At 40.0% G+C, this 24,685-nt stretch overlaps 1 protein-coding gene across 3 annotated transcripts; it reads right to left on the bottom strand.

The window, feature by feature from the left end:
- Nucleotides 1-6,425: 6,425 nt before the first annotated feature.
- ZFAND4 (zinc finger AN1-type containing 4) lies at nt 6,426-24,624 on the bottom strand. Of its 3 annotated transcripts, XM_015866754.2 has the most exons (11): nt 24,320-24,618; nt 23,535-23,824; nt 17,527-17,602; nt 17,364-17,431; nt 15,716-15,902; nt 12,861-13,008; nt 11,625-12,048; nt 10,867-11,531; nt 10,280-10,334; nt 8,654-8,771; nt 6,426-7,332 (listed from the first exon to the last, which is right to left on the bottom strand). In XM_015866754.2, the coding sequence occupies exons 2-11, from the start codon at nt 23,716-23,718 to the stop codon at nt 7,197-7,199; spliced, it is 2,061 nt and encodes a 686-aa protein (XP_015722240.1). In that variant the 5' UTR covers nt 23,719-23,824; nt 24,320-24,618; the 3' UTR covers nt 6,426-7,196. The 3 variants fall into 3 exon arrangements, with proteins under 3 accessions (XP_015722240.1, XP_015722239.1, XP_015722238.1); XM_015866753.2 differs by having other exon boundaries at nt 8,654-8,768; nt 10,867-12,048; nt 24,320-24,624; XM_015866752.2 differs by having other exon boundaries at nt 10,867-12,048; nt 24,320-24,624.
- Between the last annotated feature and the right edge of the window lie 61 nt (nt 24,625-24,685).

Raw genomic sequence — 24,685 nt, forward strand, 5'->3', positions numbered from 1 at the left:
CAGCACAACACATGACAGACACACAGCTATGCATGACTTCAGCAAGTCCTTCCAGCCATGTGAGGGCGCCTTTATAGAGTGACAAGATTGGATACAGCTCTGATCCTGTCTCAGAGCAGATAAGCTGCTGTGGTCATAAAGCCTAACTGGGGCCTCAAATGTTACCCTCTGTAGGAGTGTTAACAGGGATTTTCTTATTATTGAGCCTCAAAAAACTAAGGAAAAGGCAACAAACTGACCTTATGGCAATTTCTCTAGACAAAATTGGTTATCTAGGTATGGGTGAACCGGGTCTTGAGCAATTCAGTCCACACTGTTACGACATTACACTTGATTAAGGCTTCTTGCAGTACAAGAAGCTTGGTATCCAGAAAAAAAAAGAAGAAATCTGTATGTTAGTCCCTTTTTCATACCACAACAAATGTAATGCTTTGTTCACAGGCAGGATATGCACCACTTAAGAAGGAAAAAAAAAATGAAGCTCAGGGAGAAGTGATGTACCTCCCAAGGCCAGGTGGTTCTGCAGCTACAACAGCTCATCACCTTCCTTTACTTTGCAAAAAGCAAAATAAGTTCCATCCTCTACTGATCAGAAACAGGAAAAAGGACCTGACTGGTCTGCTGCACCTCCAGGTTTGTTAGTTAGACTACTGGGAGGGGTGGGGGTAGAAAGTTATACCAGCTCACTCCTCCCAACCCTGAACATGCAGAAGAAAGACATTTGTCCTTGCTGAGCCTCTCTCTTCACAGTTGTTTTCAGATTCAGCTCTCCTGCTGCCATAAGGATCACGTGCATCCAGCACATGCATGTGGTGAAGGAATAAAAATAGGCAGCCTGTTTCCGTGCAACAAAATCCAGACATCATCTTCCTCATAAGCACAGTTATTGTGCTGATCTCAGCTAGATGCTTCTCTTATAGAACTTGCCTACATTCTCTCCTGATACTGTTGTGCTATTTACGTCCTGTTCTATCCAGAAATAATAGACTAATACTATCCATTTCTATAGGAACTCTCCCTGAAGAACTCTGGGTAAACTTCCTGTTTTACCAGATATTATTTGAATTATATTTTCTGAAGTTTCCATTGTACCAGTATCTCATAGGTGAAAGTCGCTACCACAAGCAACCTAAAGCTTCATATACAAGACAGGCCAACGAGCACTGGGAAACTGAAGTAGACAGAAGGATTTCTGAAAGTATATTGCAAAATCAGAGAAGATTCAGAGGACAGTGGGTACAATTAAGGCACCAGAACAACAAAGAGAAGCAAATGGTACCATAAAAAAAAAAAAAAAGAGCATAAGGAGTTGCGATAAAACAGAAGGAACTGATTTAGGAGATGCTGCTTTCGCATTCTTGTAACACCAGCCCAAATATAATTCAATTTAAAAAAAAAAATAAAAAAAATAAGGTAGGAAATTCAAAACTGCAGTGAGAGAAAATGCTTTTTACACTACACATAATTAATATAGAGATTCTGAATCTAATAAGGTTCAAAAATAGTTTCAGACTTTTACAGGCCTCCAAATTAATATCACAATGCACACGCAGACAGTTCTTCAATAGCACAGAAGATCCAGCACGGAAAACAGGTTCTTGCACATTTGGTAAGCAAAGAATTCTTGAACCTTTTGAAGTGTGAGACAGATGCCGGGCTGGAGCAATGTCAGACTGACTCCATCTATTTTGGTGGGTCTTCTGTTCCCACTGAAGCAAAGTACCTAAGACGATTGGCAAGATCCAGCTCTCAAGTTCAAGACCACATTTAAAACCAGAGGTATTTCGTTATACATCTCTGTATTGTAACCTTGCAGTGGCCAGCATGGGAGTTTACAGAAACCATTACTGCAACCCAAAGATGGCCCATTAAGGGCAACAGTTTCAGCACTGAATATTAAGGACAAGTTTAGCCTAAAGCAAAAAAATATATAGCATTCAAAAAGCTTTGATTGTTTGGCTGAATAAAAAGACTGTCTCCAAATAAAGTCTCTGTAAAGAAACAGAGAGGAAAAAGAAGAAGCTGTTTTTAAATCCTTGATTTTTCTCCTTAAGAAAGCCCTAGCATTTTTATTCTCAGCTCATTAACACTCTTAATCACATACCATGCAAATCATACTCTTTTAGTAATTACGTATTGTTTTGAATTTCTGATGCCAGATAAAACACCTAATTTCATTAACCATTCACCACTTAGTTGTGATTAGAATTCATAATTCTTATGTAGAGATGCACAGCCGTCAGCCATATCAGGACTGGCTTAAAAAGAACTGAAAACAACCTGAAAGTGTGATGTAGGTAAATCTCCTGTTGTGGAAGACCTGTACAAATTCTTGATTGCAAGGCCAGAAACAACAAGTAGCAAGGGATGGTCAGAGCTCACCTGAGCAGTTCCTAGTGTAAGCTCCTCATATACCACTGAATTTATTCTTTCCTATTCTTATCTCATATCCAACAGAAATATTTATCTCCTTAGTGAATGAAATAAAGGGACAGGTAATCTTTTAATTGTACATATAGTGCACAATTAAAACATAACTCAGCTAGCAGACACTGCCAAAACTGTAGGTTTAGAGGGGAGAAACAGGAGGATTCTCTATTCTGCAATACATGAAGTTCATGTAATAGTCTTCACTGTTAAAAACAGAGCATTCAAGCATATCTTGGTTGCATCTTTTCATTTGTTTCAGAGCATTTTTGAAACACTTTGGAATTAGGTTTCAGATTGCTGAGGGTGGGCTGAATGAGGATCATGAAAATGCAGTTCTTTCTTTCGTATGGTTTTCTTCATGGAACTCATCGGACAAAACCAAAACTTTCTCCATTCTGAAATGTGTCCAGTGCCCCCTGGTGTCTCCCTTCTGCAGCTTCATACAGAAAGCCAGCAGTGCGCACTATGCCAGAAAGCCCCTGCTTAAGAGGAAAGTTTAACTGCACACGAGTATGCCAGACACTGCTCGTTTGCATGCTTATAATTATTTCTGAAAAACATCAAATTACTACTTCGTTCCAGTAAGATACAGAGGAATAAAGAAAACAGATGTCTCATTCCCAGCCCAGATTACCCCAAATTAGCAGAGCTCCAACAGATTAACCCGAACTGAACTGATGATGACACAGAGTAACCCAAGAAAGAGCTGTTTCCTCTCTTCTGCAGAATTCTGCAGACATGCTATTAAATAGCTGCTGATGCAAGTTGGTTTTTTTTTTCTTTTCTAAAGAATTGTTTAATGGGAAAGGTAAACAATTACCTAAGCCAAAATATTTTCCACGGTATGTACACAATAACCATAAAAGCATAGAGGAATAAAATGATGTTGTTGCACTGACATGACTGATAAAAATCAAACATACTGGCTTATTTACAGACTCGCTCTGATTCAAAAGATTAAAACCACCAAGACTGAAACACGGAAGAGCTGAAAACACAACATCTCCCAGCAATCAAATGTGTGGTGGAGACACAAGGCAGGCATCCACCCTGCTGTACACAGAGAAATGGGGCTGGGACAACAAAGACCACCTTGCTGTGATACCTGTCCAAGACAGCCTGCTGATCAAGGCAATCTACGTTTCATCAATGAGGAAATAGCATCCCATGGCTGAAACACAACATTCTATCTTTCAGAGCAATTCTCTTTTTGGCAAAAGGGATGGAAAAGCATTTCTGACTAACTGAGGAGTTCTGCATGAAAAGCCTTTCATTTCTCTATTTTCTCAGAGTGGGTATGGAAAAGGAGAATCAAAACTAATACCACAAAAAGGGATATTCCTTTGCTTATGTACAGATACATTTGTAACATTCAGCCATACTCGAGCAACATTAGGAAAATGAAATCTAATATAGGAACTACATACAGCTAAAGAAAAGAGGAGACTGTTTTGGGAAAACTCAGCAGAGAAAGCAAAGAACTGCAGTTTTCTAAACTAAGAACAAAGTATCACTGCCTACAAAACCCCAATAGCTCTAATCACACCTGCTGCACTGGGGACAGCCTAAGTTCATCTTCCTATTGAGAACATCTGATTTTAATAGACAATCTAAAACAGGATGATAACCACAGTAAAGAAATAACTTTCTTCTACTTCCTCCCCTTCATACTGTCTATGTGCTGCAAAGACTGCTAGCTCAGCCCAAACTAAAAGGTGAGTAACTACCTCATGCAAGCAGGGAAGGCTCACACAACTGCCCCATAACTGTATTTGATTTCCTTAGTCACAAGAACATTCTCAATTGAATGACTGTGGCTCAGTATTAACCAGGGAAAATATCAAATGCATTCCAAGATGAATCCAAGTTGCATAGAATAAGAAAAGCCTTCTCCAACATAAAGGCAACAAAAAATCAAATCCCCACAGGTACAAGCGACTCCAAGCCCACAGCTCACTCCCAGGAGATGGTGCCCCATTACAAATGTTGGAAGCACTTGAAAAAGAGACCCAATTCATCACGCGTAAGAAAGCTAGGAAGACTTCACTTATCTAACATAAAACATCAGCAATCCAGCCTTGTCTGTGACAAGATTGTTAGCAGAGGCACCACTGCAATTACATCCCAAGAGAATGCCAGCTGAATAGACAGGAATTGCAAGTAGACAGATTTTTATCACCATGGGAGATTTCAGGGAAAAAAAAAGAAAGGAAATCTTTCATTCAAGATCCAGAAATGCTTAAATGCCTCTGACAGCTCAGGGGAGCTCACCAATTTGACACGAGAATCCTGGAGGTGGTTCACTGAAAGCCTGGTCTGGTTAAGTCTCACAGGTCCTCCAGTTAAAGAAAAAAGAAATGAAAGGAGGGTAGAGAAGCACACAGAGTCACTGTTAAACTTCTATCATGTAAAAGCTTTATGATACAATTTAATTACATGAGCAAACACACAAAGCTAAATGGATGTCTACAGCACCACACAGAACACCGAGTGATATTCAGAAAACCAAACCATTTAGGCAAGTTTACACAGTAAACAGTAATTAACCCATAGCACAGCCTAATGCAGGATTCAGTAAAACCTGGTAACATAAATCAGCAAATAAAATAGTTAATTACAGACCTAACTGCTTTTAGGGCTGTACTGCTGCTTGAAAAAGAAGAGTGCCTGTAATACAGTATTGCAGATCAGAACAAAACAAGAAGATTTCTGCCCCCCAAAAAACCTGTATCAGATATAATCAATACAAGGTATAACATTATGAGAAACTACAACCATAGAACTTTCCAGAACATACAGTATCATAACAATCTCTAAGTATGGTTACACACTGCAGGAAGCAGTTGTGCGTATGCAGAAAGGGAGAGTCACAACCAAGATTTGACTCAGTTGTGAGCTCTTAGTAAAACTTGAATACGGCCACTCTAACACACAGGCAAAAAAATAACCCTGACAATGACACTTGAGCAATATCAGATTAAGAGATGACAGCTGATATTACTTTAATTCCACTTCCTCTCAGAGATCTACTATACCCACAAAGGAACGACACATCTGTCTTGAAGGTGCCGAGTCACAACTGCTGGGAAAACACTCCCACACGTGCCCAGTTTCTTGGTATTTTCCTTCAGCATCAAACACTGTGTTGGAGAGAACAAAAACTGCAAGCAGTCCTTCACATTCAGTGCACCATTTTCTAAGAAGAAGAGGTCCAGAGATGACATACAGAACAACTACCTTACCATGTGTCTGCCTAGAGGAGTGAATCCAAAAACTGTATTCCAAGGATGTCGCTCTCTGAAAACTCCAAGGAAAGAAACTGCCGGCAGACCACAGCGAAAGGATTTTCTCCAAGGGTGAGAATTCTTCAAATTACTTCTCTTTGTTTCATTGATCTTCCTTCTGTTATTGGCCCAACTTGTAACTGCTGTGCTCATCAGATGCTACTGTTTGCAAAGCAGCATAGACAACATAGACATTTTAACACCAAAACCAACGAAGTACTCCTGGAATTGAGCAAAAAAAGGACTACGACATTTAAATGTGTAGATGCAACGTAGGGATTCATACTGGAGCATCCTGAGCAATACAAACTTCTAAAGACTCTGGACAGGAGTTAGGCTAAAGCACATAAGGCTCCAAATATTGCTTCCTGACGTAGCTACATGCTCATTAAAGGGTGTCTCATGCAAGCAAATACTGAATTGCCTTTTTGTATCAGTAGGAGCCGATAAAGGTTACAGGCTAAAACATCATTCGTTGTACACCTATTTTGCCTTTGCTACCACGTCCAAGAGGTTTACCTAAAGCAGTGTTGGCCACTTCTAATGGAGGTATGTGGGAATTTTGCCACTGACTTCAGTGGCAACAGAGACTTCTGAAGTGCTTCTGAAAGAATAAAAATACCTCCTTCTCCCCCACTCCCAATGCTTAATTTAGGAACATGCTTTGAAATAGGCCGTCATTTTGTGCATCTATAAGATCAGAAGCCAGAATAAAATGTAATATTTATTAGAATTTCTTCCAGTAACAGCATTCAACACCTTAACAAACTGAGCTGTGAAGTCTTTAAAAAAAAAAACAAACTAGGATTACAAAAAAAGGTAAAATAAGTCGTTCCTTATATTTAATATCATCAAGTGGGATTTTCTATTTTAAAAACCCATTTGTAATATAAACAGAATTATTTTATGAAAATGTGATTTAACATGATGTTGTTTTCTGGATGGATACACAGTGTATGAATACCGACCTGAATGGAAGGGGGGGCAGAGTACACTACCGCCTTGCTCGAAACAGGCAGTTAGAAAAATGGGAAGGGAGGAAGATCACTCCAGTGAAATAACTTAAGATACCAAGCAATGGACAAAAAAGGCAACAGTACAGAAGACACTACATGATGCCCTCATTACAACACCCCCTTGAGTCTGGTTATACTGTAAATTAAGTTAGTAAAGTGCATCTTTAAAAGACTTGTCTAGTGAAATACCGTTTCCAAATATAAAACACAACACAAGACGTGCAGGAACAGTTAAATCATAGTGTGAGTTTTTAAAAACTAACTTTTCATTCACTAAAGAAGAAAAGTTACAACTGCAGTAGTGTTCACATTATTCTTCAATAGGATGCATCCTTGTGTGCTTTTGATACTTGGCAAATCCTCAGATACGGAGCGTGGGTGGCAAAATTATGCAGTTTAAGCAAGTGCTTCTCTCAATGAAATACAACTCTTCAATGGCAGAATGGCCACATGCAGCACAGCCACGTTAGATTTTGGGAAGCTTTGGTGCACTAACGACGGGATTGGTCTCCTGTAAATACCTTCTCCCTGTACTCTTATAGTCGTAGGTGCAGGTGTGAGTCTCTGCATAGCGGTGTGTTGCACAGAAGTTGTTTCCACATCTGAAGAATCAAGAATATTAGAAGTTACAAGCTTTTAAAAGCTTTTAACTCTAACATGCTGGGAGCACTTTGGCTTAATCATGTCTTGTTCACTTGACACGACTGCTTGGATTCTAGTCATCTTTGACTGATAACATTAACTGGTAATCAAAACATTTTTTGTCACCGAATGCTGCAGTTTTAACCCAACTCTCTCTTCAGCTGGGAATTTAAGCCACCTCAGTACTCTTGAAATCAGCTAGAAAGGATCACAAATACAGAAGTTAAGAATGACAGGCTTTGATCTATTTTATTTTGTTTTAAAGATTTCACACAACATTAGTAGGTAGAATTCAGAGGACAAATGGATAGAACTAAAATAATGGCATCAGGGCAAAGCCACATGATGTATTTCAATTAAAAAATGCCACATCAGTGTAACCACTGAAGTAACTATTTAGTTCAGCATGTGATTTCTGCCTGACATAAACTGAAATTAGTTAGTACCAATTTAGTCAGCTGTAGAGATGATAGACGGGTAAACTGCAGGGAACACAGTTGGTTATACAGGAAGTTAAGTATGCGTATTTCCAGAATCAGTTGCAAATTCAATGAGGTAAAATAAGTATTTTCCCCTTGATACACAACATGCTTACTGGGAAAATAAAATAATAATAATAATAAAGGAAACAATGTATGTTGTACCTAACCTGAAAAAGTGCTTGGAGACCAATATTAGCTTCACGGAACCTCAAGACTGTAGAGGCTGGAAGGGACCCTTAGAGATCATCTACTTCAACACCCTTGCCCAAGCAGGCTCCCTAGACCAGGCTGCACAGGCAGGCATCCAGGTGGGTCTCGAACGTCTCCAGAGAAGGAGACTCCACAAGCTCCTCTGCAGCCTCTTCCAGTGCTCTGCCACACTTTCTGTGAAGAAGTTCTTACACACATTTGTGCAGAACTTTCTGTGCTTCAGTTTGCGGCTATTTCCATCCTGTTGCTTGAAGTACTTGATTAAGTTGCTTTCTGACCGTACAGCAATGACATCATTCAGAAACAGAATGTTCTTTAAATGGATTGAGCATTACTATCTCATTACTGTATTCCTCTCTCTACCTATCTGGGTTTGTAACAAACTCTGCAGCCTTTCCTGAGGCTTTCCTGCCCAGTAACAACTTTGTTCTCCTTTTGTTCCTGCTTCTGTAATCACCAGTCTGTAACTCTTTCAACTTTGAAAGCTGGCTTTTGACATGCTAGGTTTCAGTGAACATCATGAAGCAAAGAAAACCTTTTGGTTATCCCAGCTATTTACCTTAAACAGCCAGTTTCACACCACGCCTACCTGCACTCATAGCTGGTTGCCAATCCAGTTTTCTTGCCACAGAGAAAGCAATACTTTGCAATTTTCTTTTTTGCTTGAATTGAGCCATTCACAGGTGGAAGATGGGTTGTTTCACCTGCTTTCAGAGGTAGAGAGACAGCAAAGACAATTTTATTTATTTCTGATCACAAACAAGCTGAAGTTATCTTCCAAACTCCAGATTTATTTTCCATTTCTTAGGATGCCTCAAGTGGGACCCTCAAGCCCAAAAAGTAAAAACACACAAGACAAAACGGAACACACCTCAAGCCTACGAACACCTTTGGAAGGGCCAGTGCAATGTATGACTTCGATACATGATTATTTTACATCTGTTAAAAATTCATATAAGCAAGTAGTTACAGGGGGAAAAAAAATAAATTGAATTTACTAATGCCATTCCCAAATGCAAAATTAAAATACACAGTGCAACTGGGAAAGCACCACACATTATAGCTTTCTGAAGAACTGAACATTCAACTACACAGTATATAGTATATGCATTAGCTAATAACTCAAGTTTACCAAATAAATATAACAGTATTAAAAAATCTTGTGGGCACATAAAAACTGCAGTAAAAGTGCATGATAACTACATAGCTTCATAAGACACTTTGTGGATGTTCCTTAGACTTAAGTACTCAAAAACTCATATTACCTGCTTCGTAGCTGGAAAGCACATAAAGAAAAGTAATCTTTTCTCCTTCTGCAGAAGCAAGCTTTTACTTACACACGCTTACCATATGCTGGATATAGAAAATGATCAACACATTTCAGTGCTCGTATCACTATATTATCAGGGTGCTCCCCTGAAAAAAATGACCTAATGAAGTGGTCTTTCTGAAGTGCACTGCTAATCACAACAGCTGTTTCTCAGCTGAGACACCGTGGCTACATGCAATAGCTCACACTAGGTCACCGCTACACATTGCGGTCCTATCTACCAATCATCCTACCATCATCTAAGAACAGAAACTTCAGGCAACATTTGTCAATGCCACCCATATCATTATCTAAAAGCATAGTATTCCAGAAGCATCAGTTTGTGTAGCTTGAGAAAATAAGCTTGAAAACATTCCTTACTTTGAAACACACATAAACAGAAAAACAGAACATCAGCCCCTACAGCAGCTGTTGTAACATGAAATAACTACACAAAATCAAGGCCTTAAATAACAACAGGACTTTGGCTAGTTAAAGAAGCGATCATTACCTTTCTCTCAAGGGGATGCATAATATGACACCCACTTTGTTTTCTCATGTCTGAAACCTTTTGGAAAATACATCTCTGCTTGAGAAAACAAACCAAAGGAATCTATTCATCACAGCTGCATCCAAAATGGAGTAAATGATGTAAATGATAGAAAGTTAGGCTTCCCCATCATGCAGACTTGTCTCTTTTGTCATAAAGTTGTTATGGACAAACATTTTCTGATGTTCACTGCCAATTATTCTAAGCTGCACCCCAGTTTAGACAAGAAGGCACAAGCTACTTTCACAGCTTTTGCCCTTACAATTATGAAAGATGTACGATTTTTGTCCTCTAAACATGTGATAAACCAGGAAAGATTAAAGAGCCATCTTCAGTTACTAAGTCACATTACTTACCTACTCTTTTCCCTACAGCTGCATTACTTCCATTCATTCCACGCCCATGCGCAGACTGAAAAAAAAAAAAATTTCCACAAGGAAATTACTAGCAGATGGAAATTAAAAGAATACTCAGGCAGTCTGGTATCAGCTTGTTTGAAACCAACGTTGTAACAGAGTAGCTACTAAAACAGTCCAAGACTTCTGTACAAAAATATATATATACAACATAAAGCCTTACTCAGAATGACTGACTGAATTTTAATAGTCTCACAGTATTTCACAAACACCAACACAACACAGCACACTGCAGATCTGAAGCCAGGAACGTACGGTACAATTCACAGGGAGAATTTTGGAATAAGTGAAATTAGTGAGCAGCAGAAATCAGAAATCAGTCATAATTCTATCATTACAATAACTAGTAGTTTTAACTGTGAACTAAACAACCAATTACTTCTAGGACCCATTTAGATAAACACATAGATAAGATACAAAAAGGAATTTGGAAAATAGATGCAGACAAAGACAAGATAAGAGCTTTTAGAACGCCAATGCTGGAAAGACAGGATAAACCCAATTTCCTTAGAAATATTAGTACTCACTAGGATATATTCAGCAGCTTCTTTTGGAGGAGCAGTTTTCCTAAAGCTTTCTTCATGAAAACTCTGCAGGTTTGTAGGTAGTGCAATACCAGAAGTCCGAAACCTGCCAGTCCCACAAGAACTCCGTAAACTTTCCCTGCTTGTGCTTCGGGCCAGCGAAGCTAGAAATCCCAAGTTATTTACAGAACTCACAGGTTCTTTGGATGCCTTGTTAGCCACATCTGCAATGTCTCTAGCTTCTGCTTTAGCAATTCTATCCGGTCTTTTGCTAAGTGGTTCTAGTTTCATGCTATGAAATCTAGCAGTCCTAGAAAAGGAGGAATCTGCTATACTACGGACTTCCAAAGATCGGAGTGTGTCCGGTGAGGCTGCAGATCTCAAGTTACAAGACTCAAAGCATTTGGGTTGTGTTTGTGGTTTCAGGGAACCAGGATGTGCCACTTGTGATGAATACCAAAGAGGTGACAAAAGCATACTTTTCTGAGGACTTGATTGATGAGTACTGAGAAGTCCGGTTCCCATTGCTGCAGAGCTCAGTACTTTACTTATAGGTTTCTTGTGCTGTTCTATAACCTTAGATTCTTCACCTCCATCAGAGAGTTCAAGTTCTGGGTTCACCTTTCCTGCGTCGTATACCTCGCTACACTGTTCAGTGGTGTTTGTTTCTGTAAACAAAGCAAAAGTATCTGTTTCAGACAGAAGTTTTTCTTCCGTCCCATACAGTTCTACATTTGTTAGATTTGGATATAATACAGAACCTTCCTCTGTTGTTGAAGTCACATTTTCAGACTCTTTTTCCAAATTTGCAGGCAGAGATGAAACAGGACTCAAAATACCATTCGTAGGTACTTTTGCATTTTCTAGTTCAACACGAGATATTTTTGGTGGTAACCTGATGCTGCCAACTGACTGAGACCAAGAATTGCTCCGCCAAGTATCATCTTCCTTAAGAAAGTCATTAGCTGGGGATGGCATTGTTTTACCAGTAGTGGCCAAAGAGGCCAATGCTGTAAGTGCATTTTGGGACGACTCTGAAGGATATGAATTCCCAGAAGGAGGTAGGCAGGACTGTCCTATATGAGGAAGCACTCTTAAAAACCGGTGACGAGCAGCAGCTGCTGCACCACTGGATGGTCGAGGAGCTGTTGGAGGACGAGGTTTCACCTTGACAGTTTTTTTAGGCTATTAAAAAAAAAAACAAACAACAAACAGGCAAAAACAAAACCAGCAGTTAGTATTTGAATTATGGAGGCGATCAGAAACCTGGCTAAGATCATATTCGGAGGAATTCTGACAGCATAAGGCCAGAAAACACAGTCATATAATTTGTGCTACTCTCTCACCTGTTGCTAACTACAAAGTCTTCACACATACATCAGAATATCAAGATCAAAGATTATAATCAGAAAAGATCATATGTCAGAGGAATAAGAAAAGGGAAGCCAGAACACCAGTGACATTATCCAGAAGAGCAGAGTCTCAAGACAAAAAATGAAAGAAAAAGCATATCTTCATCTTACATCTTGGGAACCAAGACAGACATGAAATAATTTTACTAATCCAGATCTCCTGAATACCAGACTAATGTTTTATCTGCTGGGTAATCTTGTTCTCATATTCAACTCCACAGGACTCTTAGTTACAGCAATTCTTATATGAAATTAGAAATAAGTTCCATTCTCTACTGGGAGAGTGCTAGAAAGCAATATTACTTAAAGTATCAGAAGAAAAACAACCACCACAAAAATAACACAAAAACATGCAGGACAAGCACTGTATTCTTTGAGTACTGAAAGGTAGATCCAAGGGAAGCCAATGCCCCAGGGAAGAACATTAAAGTGCTGCTGTTCTTTTTGAATAAGAGATAATAAATCATAAACCCTTTATCACTCTACTCCTCCAGAAAGGGAAGTATCTAATTTGCTTTCCTAAAAAGCCCATACTGACAAAGCGCAAACTATTTGATCATAGAAGAATTTAAATCACACTTTCACCTTTTTACTTAGATTCATGTTCTCCATCTTCGCCTTGAGCAGTTTCATTTTATTCATAGTAATTGAATTTTCAATAATCTGCTGTCCAGAAGGTGATGCCTCTGTTTCATCTTCATCATCAGCATATAAATTATAAACTGAACCACCACTAAAAACAATAAAAGAAACTTAGTTTTCACCTCTAACCAACTTAATTATGTTTTCAATGTATTCTCACAACTAGAAAGTCAAATCCGCAGTTGATCTGTTGACAAAGCATTATGAAAAACTGTATGCAAAGACATTTCAAATCCATTATTTTACAATATAAGCATTCCTTATTAAGAGTGCTCACAAAAATGATGACGCTGAATGCAGCACACAGTCCCACCTCTGGGAAGTTGTTATACCATATACAGCCGGTTCACACTCACTATATATTTTTCCCCACAGAGGGAATATCCAGTTCCACAAGTGTCTCCTGAAGGTATGGCCAAAGCTGTTAACAGTGTGACTCAGACAACAAGCTGATCAGCTTTCCAATTAATCAGACACTGGCATGGAAGGAAAGTCCAAATTTCTATCCATCCTGAGGGGTGTTCTCACCATAAATGGAAATGGAGGGGTCACCCATGTGGATGTGATATTCTATTTCTCCTTTTCAAAATAAAAAAAAAAAAAAAATGAAAAAAGGATCAGTTTAGGTTTCTAAAGAGTCTCACATTCGGGAAAAAAAAATACAGATTAGAATTGCTACAGCTAAGACAAAACAGCTTAATTCAGTTGTCTGTCACTGGAAGTTTGCACTGTATTTTTCCAATTCATATTCCAATAGAAAGCAAAAACTCAACATTTTAAAATTTGATTTGTTTTCTTTCCTAGGAAGCATTAATCACTCACACACATCCAACATCTGACAGATAAATAAAAGAACCATTTTGAGTGTCCATTCATTACAAACTGATGCTTTTCCAATCTCATACATAATACTTTTTAAAGAGTGTTTTTATTCTTCCATTAGTCTGTCAGCATCTAGAAATTGTGACAATCTGGCAATTCCCTTATCTTCATGAAAATGCTTGATTCAAACAAAAATTTCTTCTCTCCAAAAGAGACCAAGGAACAACTAAAGGTGATGGGCAAGTCAGTACCAAAACTCTGTACCAAAGCCAGCACCTTTTCAGATTCTTGCAAATCTGAGTTTAGTTAAGAGCCAGTGTTTTTGTACTGACTTTCCTAATCCTTCTCCTAAAACATAGCAAAATACACAAAGTAACACAGCTAGGAGACAGAATTTTAAGAGCAGAAACAGAACAAGTTAGAAGAATAGCACAGTCATTTCTTACCAGACACTGAACAGCTCAGTACAGGGATGGCTGGCACACACATTACATACCTCTCCTGGTAAAGATTCAACACTACATAATCACATCAGAATTATAAATCTTCAAAGATTTACGTCATCAACTCAAAACCGTTCTCTGAACTTCCCCTCCTTCAAGGTAAGAATAGAAAGAACAGGGATGCAACAGTCCTGTGCTTCACTTTCTCCCTCTCTATGTAAAATGAATTGTTTTGTTTGGTTTTTATTCTCCATTTTCTGACTAAAGCTATGAAAGTAGGATGGGGATATTTGTTCTTCATTATACTTTGAGCCCATTTCTCAACTGACTTTCTCCATTGGTGTCAACACTCTCGAGTTCTTGCTTACAGAATGTGTGCTTCAAAGATGATCAGTATATTGTTAAAACACTGCCAGTTCTCCTCCAATTTCAGGTATTTTCTTTTAATCCAGAGACAACTACCACTGTATGTACTTACACTTTGACAAGCTTTAACAATTAAATGTAAGTAATATAAAACAATCAGAGCAATCAAACAAAACTTAAACACCTAATTTCTAAACCGCAGTCACTATATATTCATATGTGAGAAATGTGACCTTGGTTTCACTTTATAAACAGTGAAAAGAATAGCTAACAATGTTGGAACATTGCAAACCTTTATCTTGGAAAACGTAGCCAGTCCTTACAACTCTTTTAATAAATGTACAGATATCACATTTTTCATGGGATTAAAAAACTTACCCCAAAGCTCCAGTAAGGACAACATCATATTTTTTCCAATATACTTTATCAATTTTGATAATGTCAGAAAAAGAATCAGTCTAGCAGCCTGTTTACCATAAAATAGTAGCTTAACTGGCAGTCTAACTCCTTTGTTAACATCAGTACTTCGATTCTAAGACAAGTTTGGTGTTTCAACATTAGCTAAACTGAAGTCAACTTATGTTCAAAGGTCAGCTCTATTAATAATTATTTCACTATTTTTTTCTAAAAAGAATGAAAAAAAAATAAAAACAGCTTCTCTAAAACTTCAGGCAAACTGTTTACATTGTTACACTGACAATCATTTATCTTCCTGTCTGATCACTTGCACAAGTCATTTCTGTATAAAAAAGATTTACACTGGAGACAGAAATGTTTATAATACTAAACAAATGCCTTGGAGTGGAAAAGAAAAATTGTAATAACTTTTTTTCTTTTTAATTAATGGAAGTTTTTAATATCCTTGTTGCCAGGTTGACATTCTCATGTGTAAAACTGCCTTTGAGAAAGAGGGCTGCAATACTGAGAACTGCCTCAAGTACAAGAACAGCATTAGCTCCTTTTACTGCCACGCAGAGATAGACAACATTCAGCATGATCAATGACCACAGAGACTTACTGTGTAGTCAGGTCAACCACTTACAGCATTTTGGCAGCCCTTATTGCGCAATTGTTCCAATATTCCAGATATTATTTTGACAGATAAAACTGAAGATGACATTATTCTTCAAGATGGGGATGCCACATAAAGATTAAAACCAACTTTACCTCAAAGATTCAGACAAGGGAGTTAAAGTACCATCTCCTCGGTCTACTACACGGAAGAAATTCAACTGATCTCCTTCTCGATATACTAAGAAGGTAACTTGTTTGTTAGATGGTCCTTTCTCCCAGATCTCATCTCTGCTGGGATCCATGTATTCAGCTATTTCCCTTATAGGGTCTTCTACAGGAACTATGAAGAGAAGAAAAAAACCAAATGATTTCAACTTCTGGTAGTAACACTGTATTTTCAGACCACACTAAATACAAGTACAGTTACAACACAGATGTTTTTCCAGCAAGTCTGCCCACTGGAAGACAACACCAATCAGAGATTCAACTTGAAACAGTCTCTTTCAGACTTTCTTGCAGTTCTGCAAAAAGCACTCTATAGATTCAAGTCATGTGCTTAAATATCCCAGATCTACAACTCCACATTTCAGTGAATTCTTTATTAGCAAGCAAAGTCTACGAAACAAACAGTTTTGCAAATAAACTAGTTGAAATGTTAACTGCTATATATTTACTGTTTAAATAATCCATCCTCTGAAAACCTCTGTTTGTTCACTAATCACAGTTTAAAATCCATTCCCAAGGTGCACTTTAGAGTTTAGGCCTCTAAACTGTTCCACTCTCAGATCTTCTTACAGATACAAGAGGAAAAAAGTCAACCAATAAGAACAATTGTTAAATGTTTCAGAGGTGAGCCCACTTCAGAGTAAGAAAAACTGGCCCAAAATAAAACTCCTGGAGTAACTTGTTTTTTATTCTTTTTCTCCAAATAGCCTCAATGTGGATAATTCTACCACTACAGAATCAGAAGAAAAATAAGTTCAATTTTACATAGTAAAATGTAACACCCTAGCTGTGTTCCTTCCATTAAGGCAGCAGATCCCTTGATTCTTTTACTGAGAGAACTCAAGTACTGCAATCAGGAAGTCCTTCATGAGGAACAGCTAAATGCTTGCAGAAAGCTTGTCATAGCTCGAACCACCCAACTGTCAGCTGCGGCCAGATAATAATCAGGCCTCTTAAGGTACTGAGTTCTTATAAAACAAAGACTAACATAATTCTCCTACAGTAATACAACCAAAAATGTTAATTTTCAGTTAAGTTTACAATACAAATACACCTTGTTTTACAAAAGCATTGCAGCTGAGGCTTCATTACATTAAAGCACTCAAATGTTAGGAGCAGTTTTTTCACCATCTCTGAGAGCTCAGTTCAGTTTAATATTGGAATTCCCACTGTAAAAGACAGGTGGAGTGTTTTCCCAGTGAAAATTATTAAAAGGGTTTCTACACTTTCTGTTTTCATTCCTCCATGGATGATCCACAAAACCAAAGCTGAAGCAATACCCATTTTTTATTAAACAATGATGCTACAGCAGCATTGCTTTCTTTCCTGAAGAATTGTTGACTTTAAGACTTGATGATGCTGTGCAAACACATATTCCTTAAAGTAAGAGCAAACACGATTAGAAGAGATGGTGCATTTGTTACACTAAAGAAAAAAAAAATAGAGGGATACTTTTACCAAGCCCTGCCCAACTAGTTGGGAGCTGAAGTCTGCTTGCCTGAAATAGTTAAGAGTAGCTGTTCACTGTTTAACTTGCTACATGAAACCATTAGTTCTTAACAAAATTAGCACCTACCTCTTCTAGTGTTGATAGGTCCACCTCGCATAGCCAGAACTAACTTCAGAGTGCAGCCTTCTGAAATGCTGTAAATAACAATGAATTAATTTTTGTAACAGTCTCTGTTGTCTGTGCTAATAATTATTTAGAAATATCCATCGTAATTTTATTCTGCACTTACTTATAATCATTCAAGCAATAGTCATCTTTCAGTTCCACATTATTCCAAATTAAGTGCTGCTGAGAGACAGGAATACCTATAGGAAGTATAAAAAAGATAAAAATTTGATGAGAGGGCTTTTGGGAAGTTTTGCTTTTTGAAGAATGCGTGTGTACAAGGTTAAGAGATAAGAAGGGAGATCGCAAGAGAAAGAAGCAAGCAGGACAAGGGCAGACACTTGAGCAGCCATCAATGACAGTATCCAACCTTCTGAATAGTTATTACGAAGGTGTGTTTTCAGCAGGCCTGTGTTCACACAAGGAACTCAACCTCTTGGCTCAACAGGTCTGTAGAAGCATTCAGTTGCTTCAGACTTCATAGAATACATGATCTCTTCTAGTCATCAGTTGAGGGAGGGTAGGTTTTTCCCCCCTCTTATCTGTACCTCAGAGCCTTCTGTCTACTGACACAAAAAACTGGATAAAACTGACTACAGAAGTACTAAATTATTTATTACAGATAAATTCTGTGATACTCTGTGTTACTCACAGCTTGGACAAGGTTGCATTAGAGTCACTGGTGACAGCTCTCCTATAGCGCTGACAACTATAAACATGTTTTTCATCACTTGATAGAAAAATCAGAAGCTCATATATATAACACAACGAAATTCCTCCTACAAACGTTTACCTTCTTTAGGCGCTCTTCTAGACCATCAGAACGCTTTAATACTATTCTCTAGTAACACTCATTTTCAACTCAAGTCTTGGGACAGATTTGGCACGCTTACTTAACACTCAGTCTACATGAAGCCCACTTTTCTTTTAGCCTGCGCAACCAACTCATTTAGATACAGGCACGATACACATTGAATAGAGGAAGCATAAAGCTGGTACAACCTGAGGTCTTCACACATTTCTATTAGAACACTGCCTCTTTTCAACTTTTAGACAGTTAAGAGAGGATAACACATCTCTGGTCGCCAGAAAGAGTAAGGCTACTGGGGAGATGAACAGCTTTCCTTTCTGCCATTGAAAATAAATAAAAAGGCTAAAGCAATCTTATCACACACTTTCATTCTTGGTCACTTTAGCATCACATTGTGTCATTTGTTGCTCATTTACATGCTTTGATATTTAAAAAGAGGTATAAGTAGCTATAACATGCAGACTTCTAAAAATACATGTTGTGAGAGGGGAATGCAAAGATCAGTGTCTTTCAGGTGTTTTGGCACCAGCACGCAGCTTCTCAAGGCTGGTGACAGTGTTTGGCAAGTTGGAGCAGAAAGTCAGTAAAGCAGCCCCTTCCTAAGCCAGAGAAGGAGCATGAAGCCACCAACATCCATCAACAGCAAAGAGGAAAGAAAATGGGACCAAACTCTGTCAAAAGCCCAAGCAGATTCGACAAGCTAAGCAGACACTCCCATCTAGAAGACTGATTGCATTTTGGTGGAACTACCCTTGCTTTTTTTAACGCTTCAACAATTTGCTTCTCCCACTACAGCTAACATTTTCTTTTATGAACGCCCAACACAACTCTGCTGCACTTGGAAGGTAGTCAGAACAAGTCCTGTATTATCTGAAGCACACAAGCCATTTATGAGACCAGATGCATTCATATAGTAGACCAACATAATAGCTATTATCCTGCCAGCTATTTAATAACTGGCTACTGGTTAAGTTTCAAGTCTGCAGCGCAAGCAAAACGAGAATGAGCTGGCAAGAGCCAGCAAGTCTGCAATAAAGTCCTTTTCTTTGTTGTTTTGCAGTCTCCTGATCACAAACAGTCATTACGGTCTGCATTTGTTATGGTTTCAGCAGCCTCCAAGGAGCAATTTCCAATTACTCTGATAAACTGAGACAGCGTTTGTTAAAAAGGCTGGCTTGCAACTGGCAGCACTGCTGTGATGCATGTTTTTGTTCATCTAACAGTGACAACGTATTTTTGATTAAACGAGCAGATGAAAACACAATAGTCTGGTATAACGGGAAACAGACAAGTATTTATTATTAATTCCCTTTCATGCTGCTTTCTAGGAATTCTGTATACATGCACAAATTAAATGCTATACAGTTTATAGGTTTAAATGCAAGAAGTTAGGCATCAGCTGACTGTAAATGCCCCATTCCAAGAGGCATTCAAGGCTAGGCTAGATATGGTTCTGGGCAGCCTGGTTTAGTGGTTGGTGACCCTGCACACAGTAGGGGGTTTCAAACTAGATGATCACTGTGGTCCTTTTCAACCCAGGCCATTCTATGATGCTATGGTTATATCAAATTTTCCTTCAAAAGACATCTCCGTGCAAGTTCAGTACATAGAATAGGCATGTGAATAGGCATGAACTATGAGATACTCATCTACTACCCCCTCCTCCTTAAACAGCGCAGGACTGCATCACTGCTCTGCTGTTAGTACTGAGAAGAAAATAGGGCAATGAGCAAAAGCTCAGCGCTCAAAAGCAAGTGGGCAAACCAGGTGATGCTGTGGGAAAACAGAAGCTTCTTCAGACTGTCAACACATCTGTAGCTGCTTCAACAAACAAGACAACCTATTAAAATAGTGACAATGGGAGCACAGAAAAGGGAAGGAGGGATTTGATGCTGCCTCTGAATCAGCCATTCAAGACACACCCAAGACATACCTCTTTACTCTTTCTGGCAATGAAAGCAGGCTCTAAAAACTGATGTGGTTTGACCCTAAGAAAGCCCTACAGATTTTAAAGCAACCTTTATTTTACGTTGTAGGTAGAATTTACTATGTCTAGGAAGACAAATATTTTAAACTCAAAGTTCAAATGCAACGTACTTCTCTTTCATCCCATGTTGAAATTTCTGCAGAGGTTCCTTAAACATTTACTTTTTGCTTGTGCTTACAGAGGCTGGGCCCACAGCCTCCAGTTTGCCCCCTGAACTGCCTACACTAGGGAAGGGCTGCAAAGGTTCACACCAACTTACGGCACCAGGAGATGTTTCCATAACACTCAAAGTCACCAGCCTTCATTTATACAAGAGTAGCCTATATTAGTGTACACAGTTTCATGTATTATCTGCAATTCTTTTACAGGCCAAAGAATTAAACAGTGCACTGACTGAATGTTCCCTCTATAAAATTAAACATAATAAAACGTGGATCTGAGTGAGCAATACTAAACCTCACCCAGCCCAGCAGCCACAAAGACTTGTGCAATGGAGGAAGCAAGAAGAGATCACTTGAGGGAGCCAATGTTCATCATTTAAAATGAATGCTAATTGCTCAATTGGTGAAATCCTGCTATTTTTAAGCACCATCAATGTGATAAACCTCAGTCTTTCACATCATTTTGAAACCCAGGTACTGTCCTACCCCTGACCACCAACACATGGTTCGACTTTAAGATCCAAATATCTATAATTAAACCAAAAGGACAACACCACACACAACTGCTGGCTGAGAGCATTCTGGCTTTTATGCCACCGGCACAGACAAAGGGAGATAGTTCTTCTCCAGCATAATGCTTAAGAAGGCTCCTTCAGTGAATCCAATGCTAGAGATAATTCATCTGAAGTGGATCCAAAGTCTTTATTGGAACAAATCAAAGTTCTGATAGCAAGTGCTTGCTACGTGTATGGGACATGTATCAGACACATGCCTGGATCTGATCCAAAAACACAGCTAACTCCAATTTACCAGCTGATGCGCACAGAAATTTTAGATGCGCTAGAATCCATTAATGCATTTTAACCCACATACACTGATTAAAGCTAACTGGAATGAGAGAGCTGAGATCCGGAGCTCTTTTTAGTAGGGTACCAATGTCTACTGCAGCTGTCTAAACAAACCCTGGACACATCAGCTCGCTAAAGAGTTACCAAGATGACAAACACTACCAGAAGTATTTCAAAATTCCTTACATGTCATCCAAATTACCCCTTCTCATTACAGTCGACTGCTATTGGCAGTCTAGTTTTTGACAGAAGTTATTTATTGACTCAGTTTTTACTATGAGCCTCTTAGAACTAGAGGGGCTGATGTCAATTTACCAAATCTGTTAAATTCTGATGCGATTCTACATGTTGTACTTGGAGATTTCAGGTAGCAAAACAAACTATTTTTCCAAATCTTACTTTTGAATGCTTACATACCATCATCCTCAACTCATACATCAGCCTACAGAGACAACACACTGAGAGACCTGTAGATTCTCCTAGCAGCATAGGAGCATTCTCCAGACACATATGCAGATTAACTAGGAGAGGTTCACACTCCATGAAAGTTGAAATAAAACAATAATAAAAAGCAAAAAATAGCTGCTGGGAAAGAAAAAAAAGCTGCTCTCTGCTTCCCATGCCAGACAATAACCACAAAATTACTTCACAACCCACCCTTCACCTGAGTGATTCATTGCTTGAACTTTTGCTCTACGATAGAAACTTCACTGTTGAAAAGCTAGAGATCTTTTAACTATGTTCTGAGGTACTAAAGGATTTGATTATAAGAACCAAATTATTAAGTGAATAAAGTGAGCACCTAAATCATTAATTTATCGCCATAGAACGTACAACATAAAAGACAAATTTCTGGTAAGCGCTGCACTCTTCTTATAAGAAATCATGACGCTTTTAAGTTGGGCATAACCAGCCTGCAATAACAGGCTGTAGATATAATTCAGAATGCCAAGCTGCAGATTCCTATTTTGGACAAGAAATTCCAATTCTTCTTCCTCACATTTTCCACTGGTCTCTTCACGCATCTTTTGAAGCCCCTACCTTCATCTGTACTGTCTCAACAGTTTGCCTTCTTACCCACCCACACCTTTTGTACCACTATAATCTCTAACATAGCTAAAATAAATAAATCCATAATTTTCACTTTTCACCTCTAGCCTCCAGAAGCCCCTCAACATGTTCCCTGACTCGAGTTTAACTAAGGCACTACTACAGACAACAAAACTATGTCTGCACAGCTACACTAATTCAATCACACAGATGTAAATCTCTAGTTACGTACAGGGCAGAGCTTCTTGTATGTAATCCCATTAGCCAAAAGTCACTCTTATTGCCATGACCTCACTAGCCAAAAGTCACCCTTACTGTCACAATGCTTCTGCTCCAGTTCATTAGCATTGATTTCCATACAGGGAGAAGAGTATCCTCGATTCAAGCATCGTATTACATCTCCCAAGTGGGTTCCACGCAGACAGAAGAATGAAAAATGTGGACAGGTACACAGGGGAAAGAGGATCCCTTGTCTTGAAATTCGAAACTGCTTTACAGTCAGCTTAGGCAGCTACAGTCCTGTAAGGACTATGAAGTGCATGCACACAATATTGCAAAGCAGCAGGAGTACCAATATAGAGGCATTCTGAATCACATTCTTCCATGCAGGAAGAGGAGAGAACTGACCCACCACACGTTTTCTCCTTCCCTTAGCATCACATCAACCTCATAAATTAAAGGTTATCACTTAGCAAGACACGCACAAAGTTCATCGCATTGCAAAGCAGCACTTCAGCCAGACTGCCACCACCATAATACCTCTCATCTACTCACAGCTCCCACCAGCAGCCTCACGCTGTCCTTGTATCTGGCCTGTAGCAGTTACCCTTTTGACTGTGCTATCAGATAAACACAACTGCCATAACCCAACCAACCTAGGAGGCAACAGCAGCAACACTCAGACTGAAGTGCACTCAGAGCTGCAATACAGATGTACTGTAAGACTCCTGACAGCCCCTGCTTTGAGAACCCTCATTGACTAACAAGGGACAGACAATGTGCTGAACACCAAAAAGGTTATATCCCATGTGATAAAGAGAATTAGTAATTTGGCATAGGTGTCTTACAAATTATTGCTGACACAAACATTAGAAAAAAGAAAAAACCCAATAAAGCCTACGGTACAAACTGATAGGAAAATTAAAGAAAAAACAACTCCAAAACCTAACCCATGAGTTGAATGTCTAGCTTACATGTAAAACTGAATGAGTAATCTGTAAAACAAGACTTCCTCTGAAGTGATGGAATTAAAACTCAAACAAAAGAGAACGGTACCTTCCAGCCTCTGAATCTTTGCTTTGACAGAAATCACAGTTTCAAAGGGCGAAACACGCAGCTCAAAGCACGTCCCTGTGAGTGTTTCAATGAAGAGCTCCATGGTTTCATAGAAGGGAAGTTTGTAGTGAAACGGCCCCATGTTATCCTCGTTGAAGAAAGGAGGCTCCTTCTTGTTGGCCATGACAAAGGACTCACAGCTCGGTAGGAAGCTCTGCCAGAAAGCCGCGTCCTGCTCCCAGCCCTGGGGACAGGTGAGGTGTATCGCTGCTCATGTTGGGAACGGCCACCTATAAAGCAAACACGCACAGCCTAACAACGTCTGGGTACAGCCGTTCCCGTTTATTCCAGTAGGAAAACAAAACAGCAGATAAGAGCTGGGAAATTAGCATCTAGGTCGTGCAGGGAACCGCGTCGGCACCAGGACCCTGTGGCATCAGGCAGCATTTCAGGATCTCATTTCAGGATCTTTGGCTATCCGCTCGTTTACGGTTTGCTCACCCGGGCAGCCCGACCCCTCGCAGCACCAACCGCACGGGAACCGCGGCACCCGTCCGAGCCCGGAGGCCCCACGGCGGGGCGGGGGAGCGGGGCTGTCACAGACAAAGGAGAGGGAGCAGCTGCCCACCGCCGCTGCCCACCGCCTCCCCCGCGCCTCAGGGGCGGCCTCGCCTCGCCCGCCCCCGGGGGACACCTTAACTCCCTTCCACCGCAGGGAACCGGAGGAGGGAAGGCAGAAGAGCGGCAGCCGCGCAGCAGCGATGGAGGGCAGGCTGCCAACCTACCTGCCGCCGCCGGGCCCGCTCGAGGGCTACGAGAAGACGGGAGGGGGAGGAGGAGGAGGCGCGGCGCGGTGTGACCCTCCTCCGCCCGGCTCGCCTCGTGCAGCGGGGGGAGGAGCCGCCGCCGGCAGGAGGGGGCACCGCAGAGCGCCCGCAGCCCGGCAGCCTCCGCGCCTACCTCGCCTTTATGACATCCCCGGCGGGACGGCTCCCACGGCCGAATGAGGCGGCCGGGCTGGGCGGCTCGGCCAATCGGCTCCTCCGGGGGGCGGGGATCGCGGTCCCGTCGGGGCCGGTGCCGCTTGTTGTGGTCGTTAAGACGCGGGGAGGCGGAGCGTGAGCGCAAGGACCCGGATCCAGCGCTCCGTG

This window comes from Coturnix japonica, chromosome 6 (genome assembly GCF_001577835.2).
Source record: "Coturnix japonica isolate 7356 chromosome 6, Coturnix japonica 2.1, whole genome shotgun sequence".
In the NCBI taxonomy this organism is placed as follows: domain Eukaryota; kingdom Metazoa; phylum Chordata; class Aves; order Galliformes; family Phasianidae; genus Coturnix; species Coturnix japonica.

What these genes read in the sequence shown, in the direction of transcription:
- ZFAND4 (XM_015866752.2), bottom strand. Translation starts at nt 23,718, where the DNA reads ATGGCCAACAAGAAGGAGCCTCCTTTCTTCAACGAGGATAACATGGGG. An exon ending in TATTGCTTGAATGATTATAA is followed by an intron (nt 17,432 to 17,526) that starts GTAAGTGCAGAA and finishes TGTTATTTACAG; the next exon opens with CATTTCAGAAGGCTGCACTC. An exon ending in ACATGAATCTAAGTAAAAAG is followed by an intron (nt 12,049 to 12,860) that starts GTGAAAGTGTGA and finishes TTTTTTTAATAG; the next exon opens with CCTAAAAAAACTGTCAAGGT.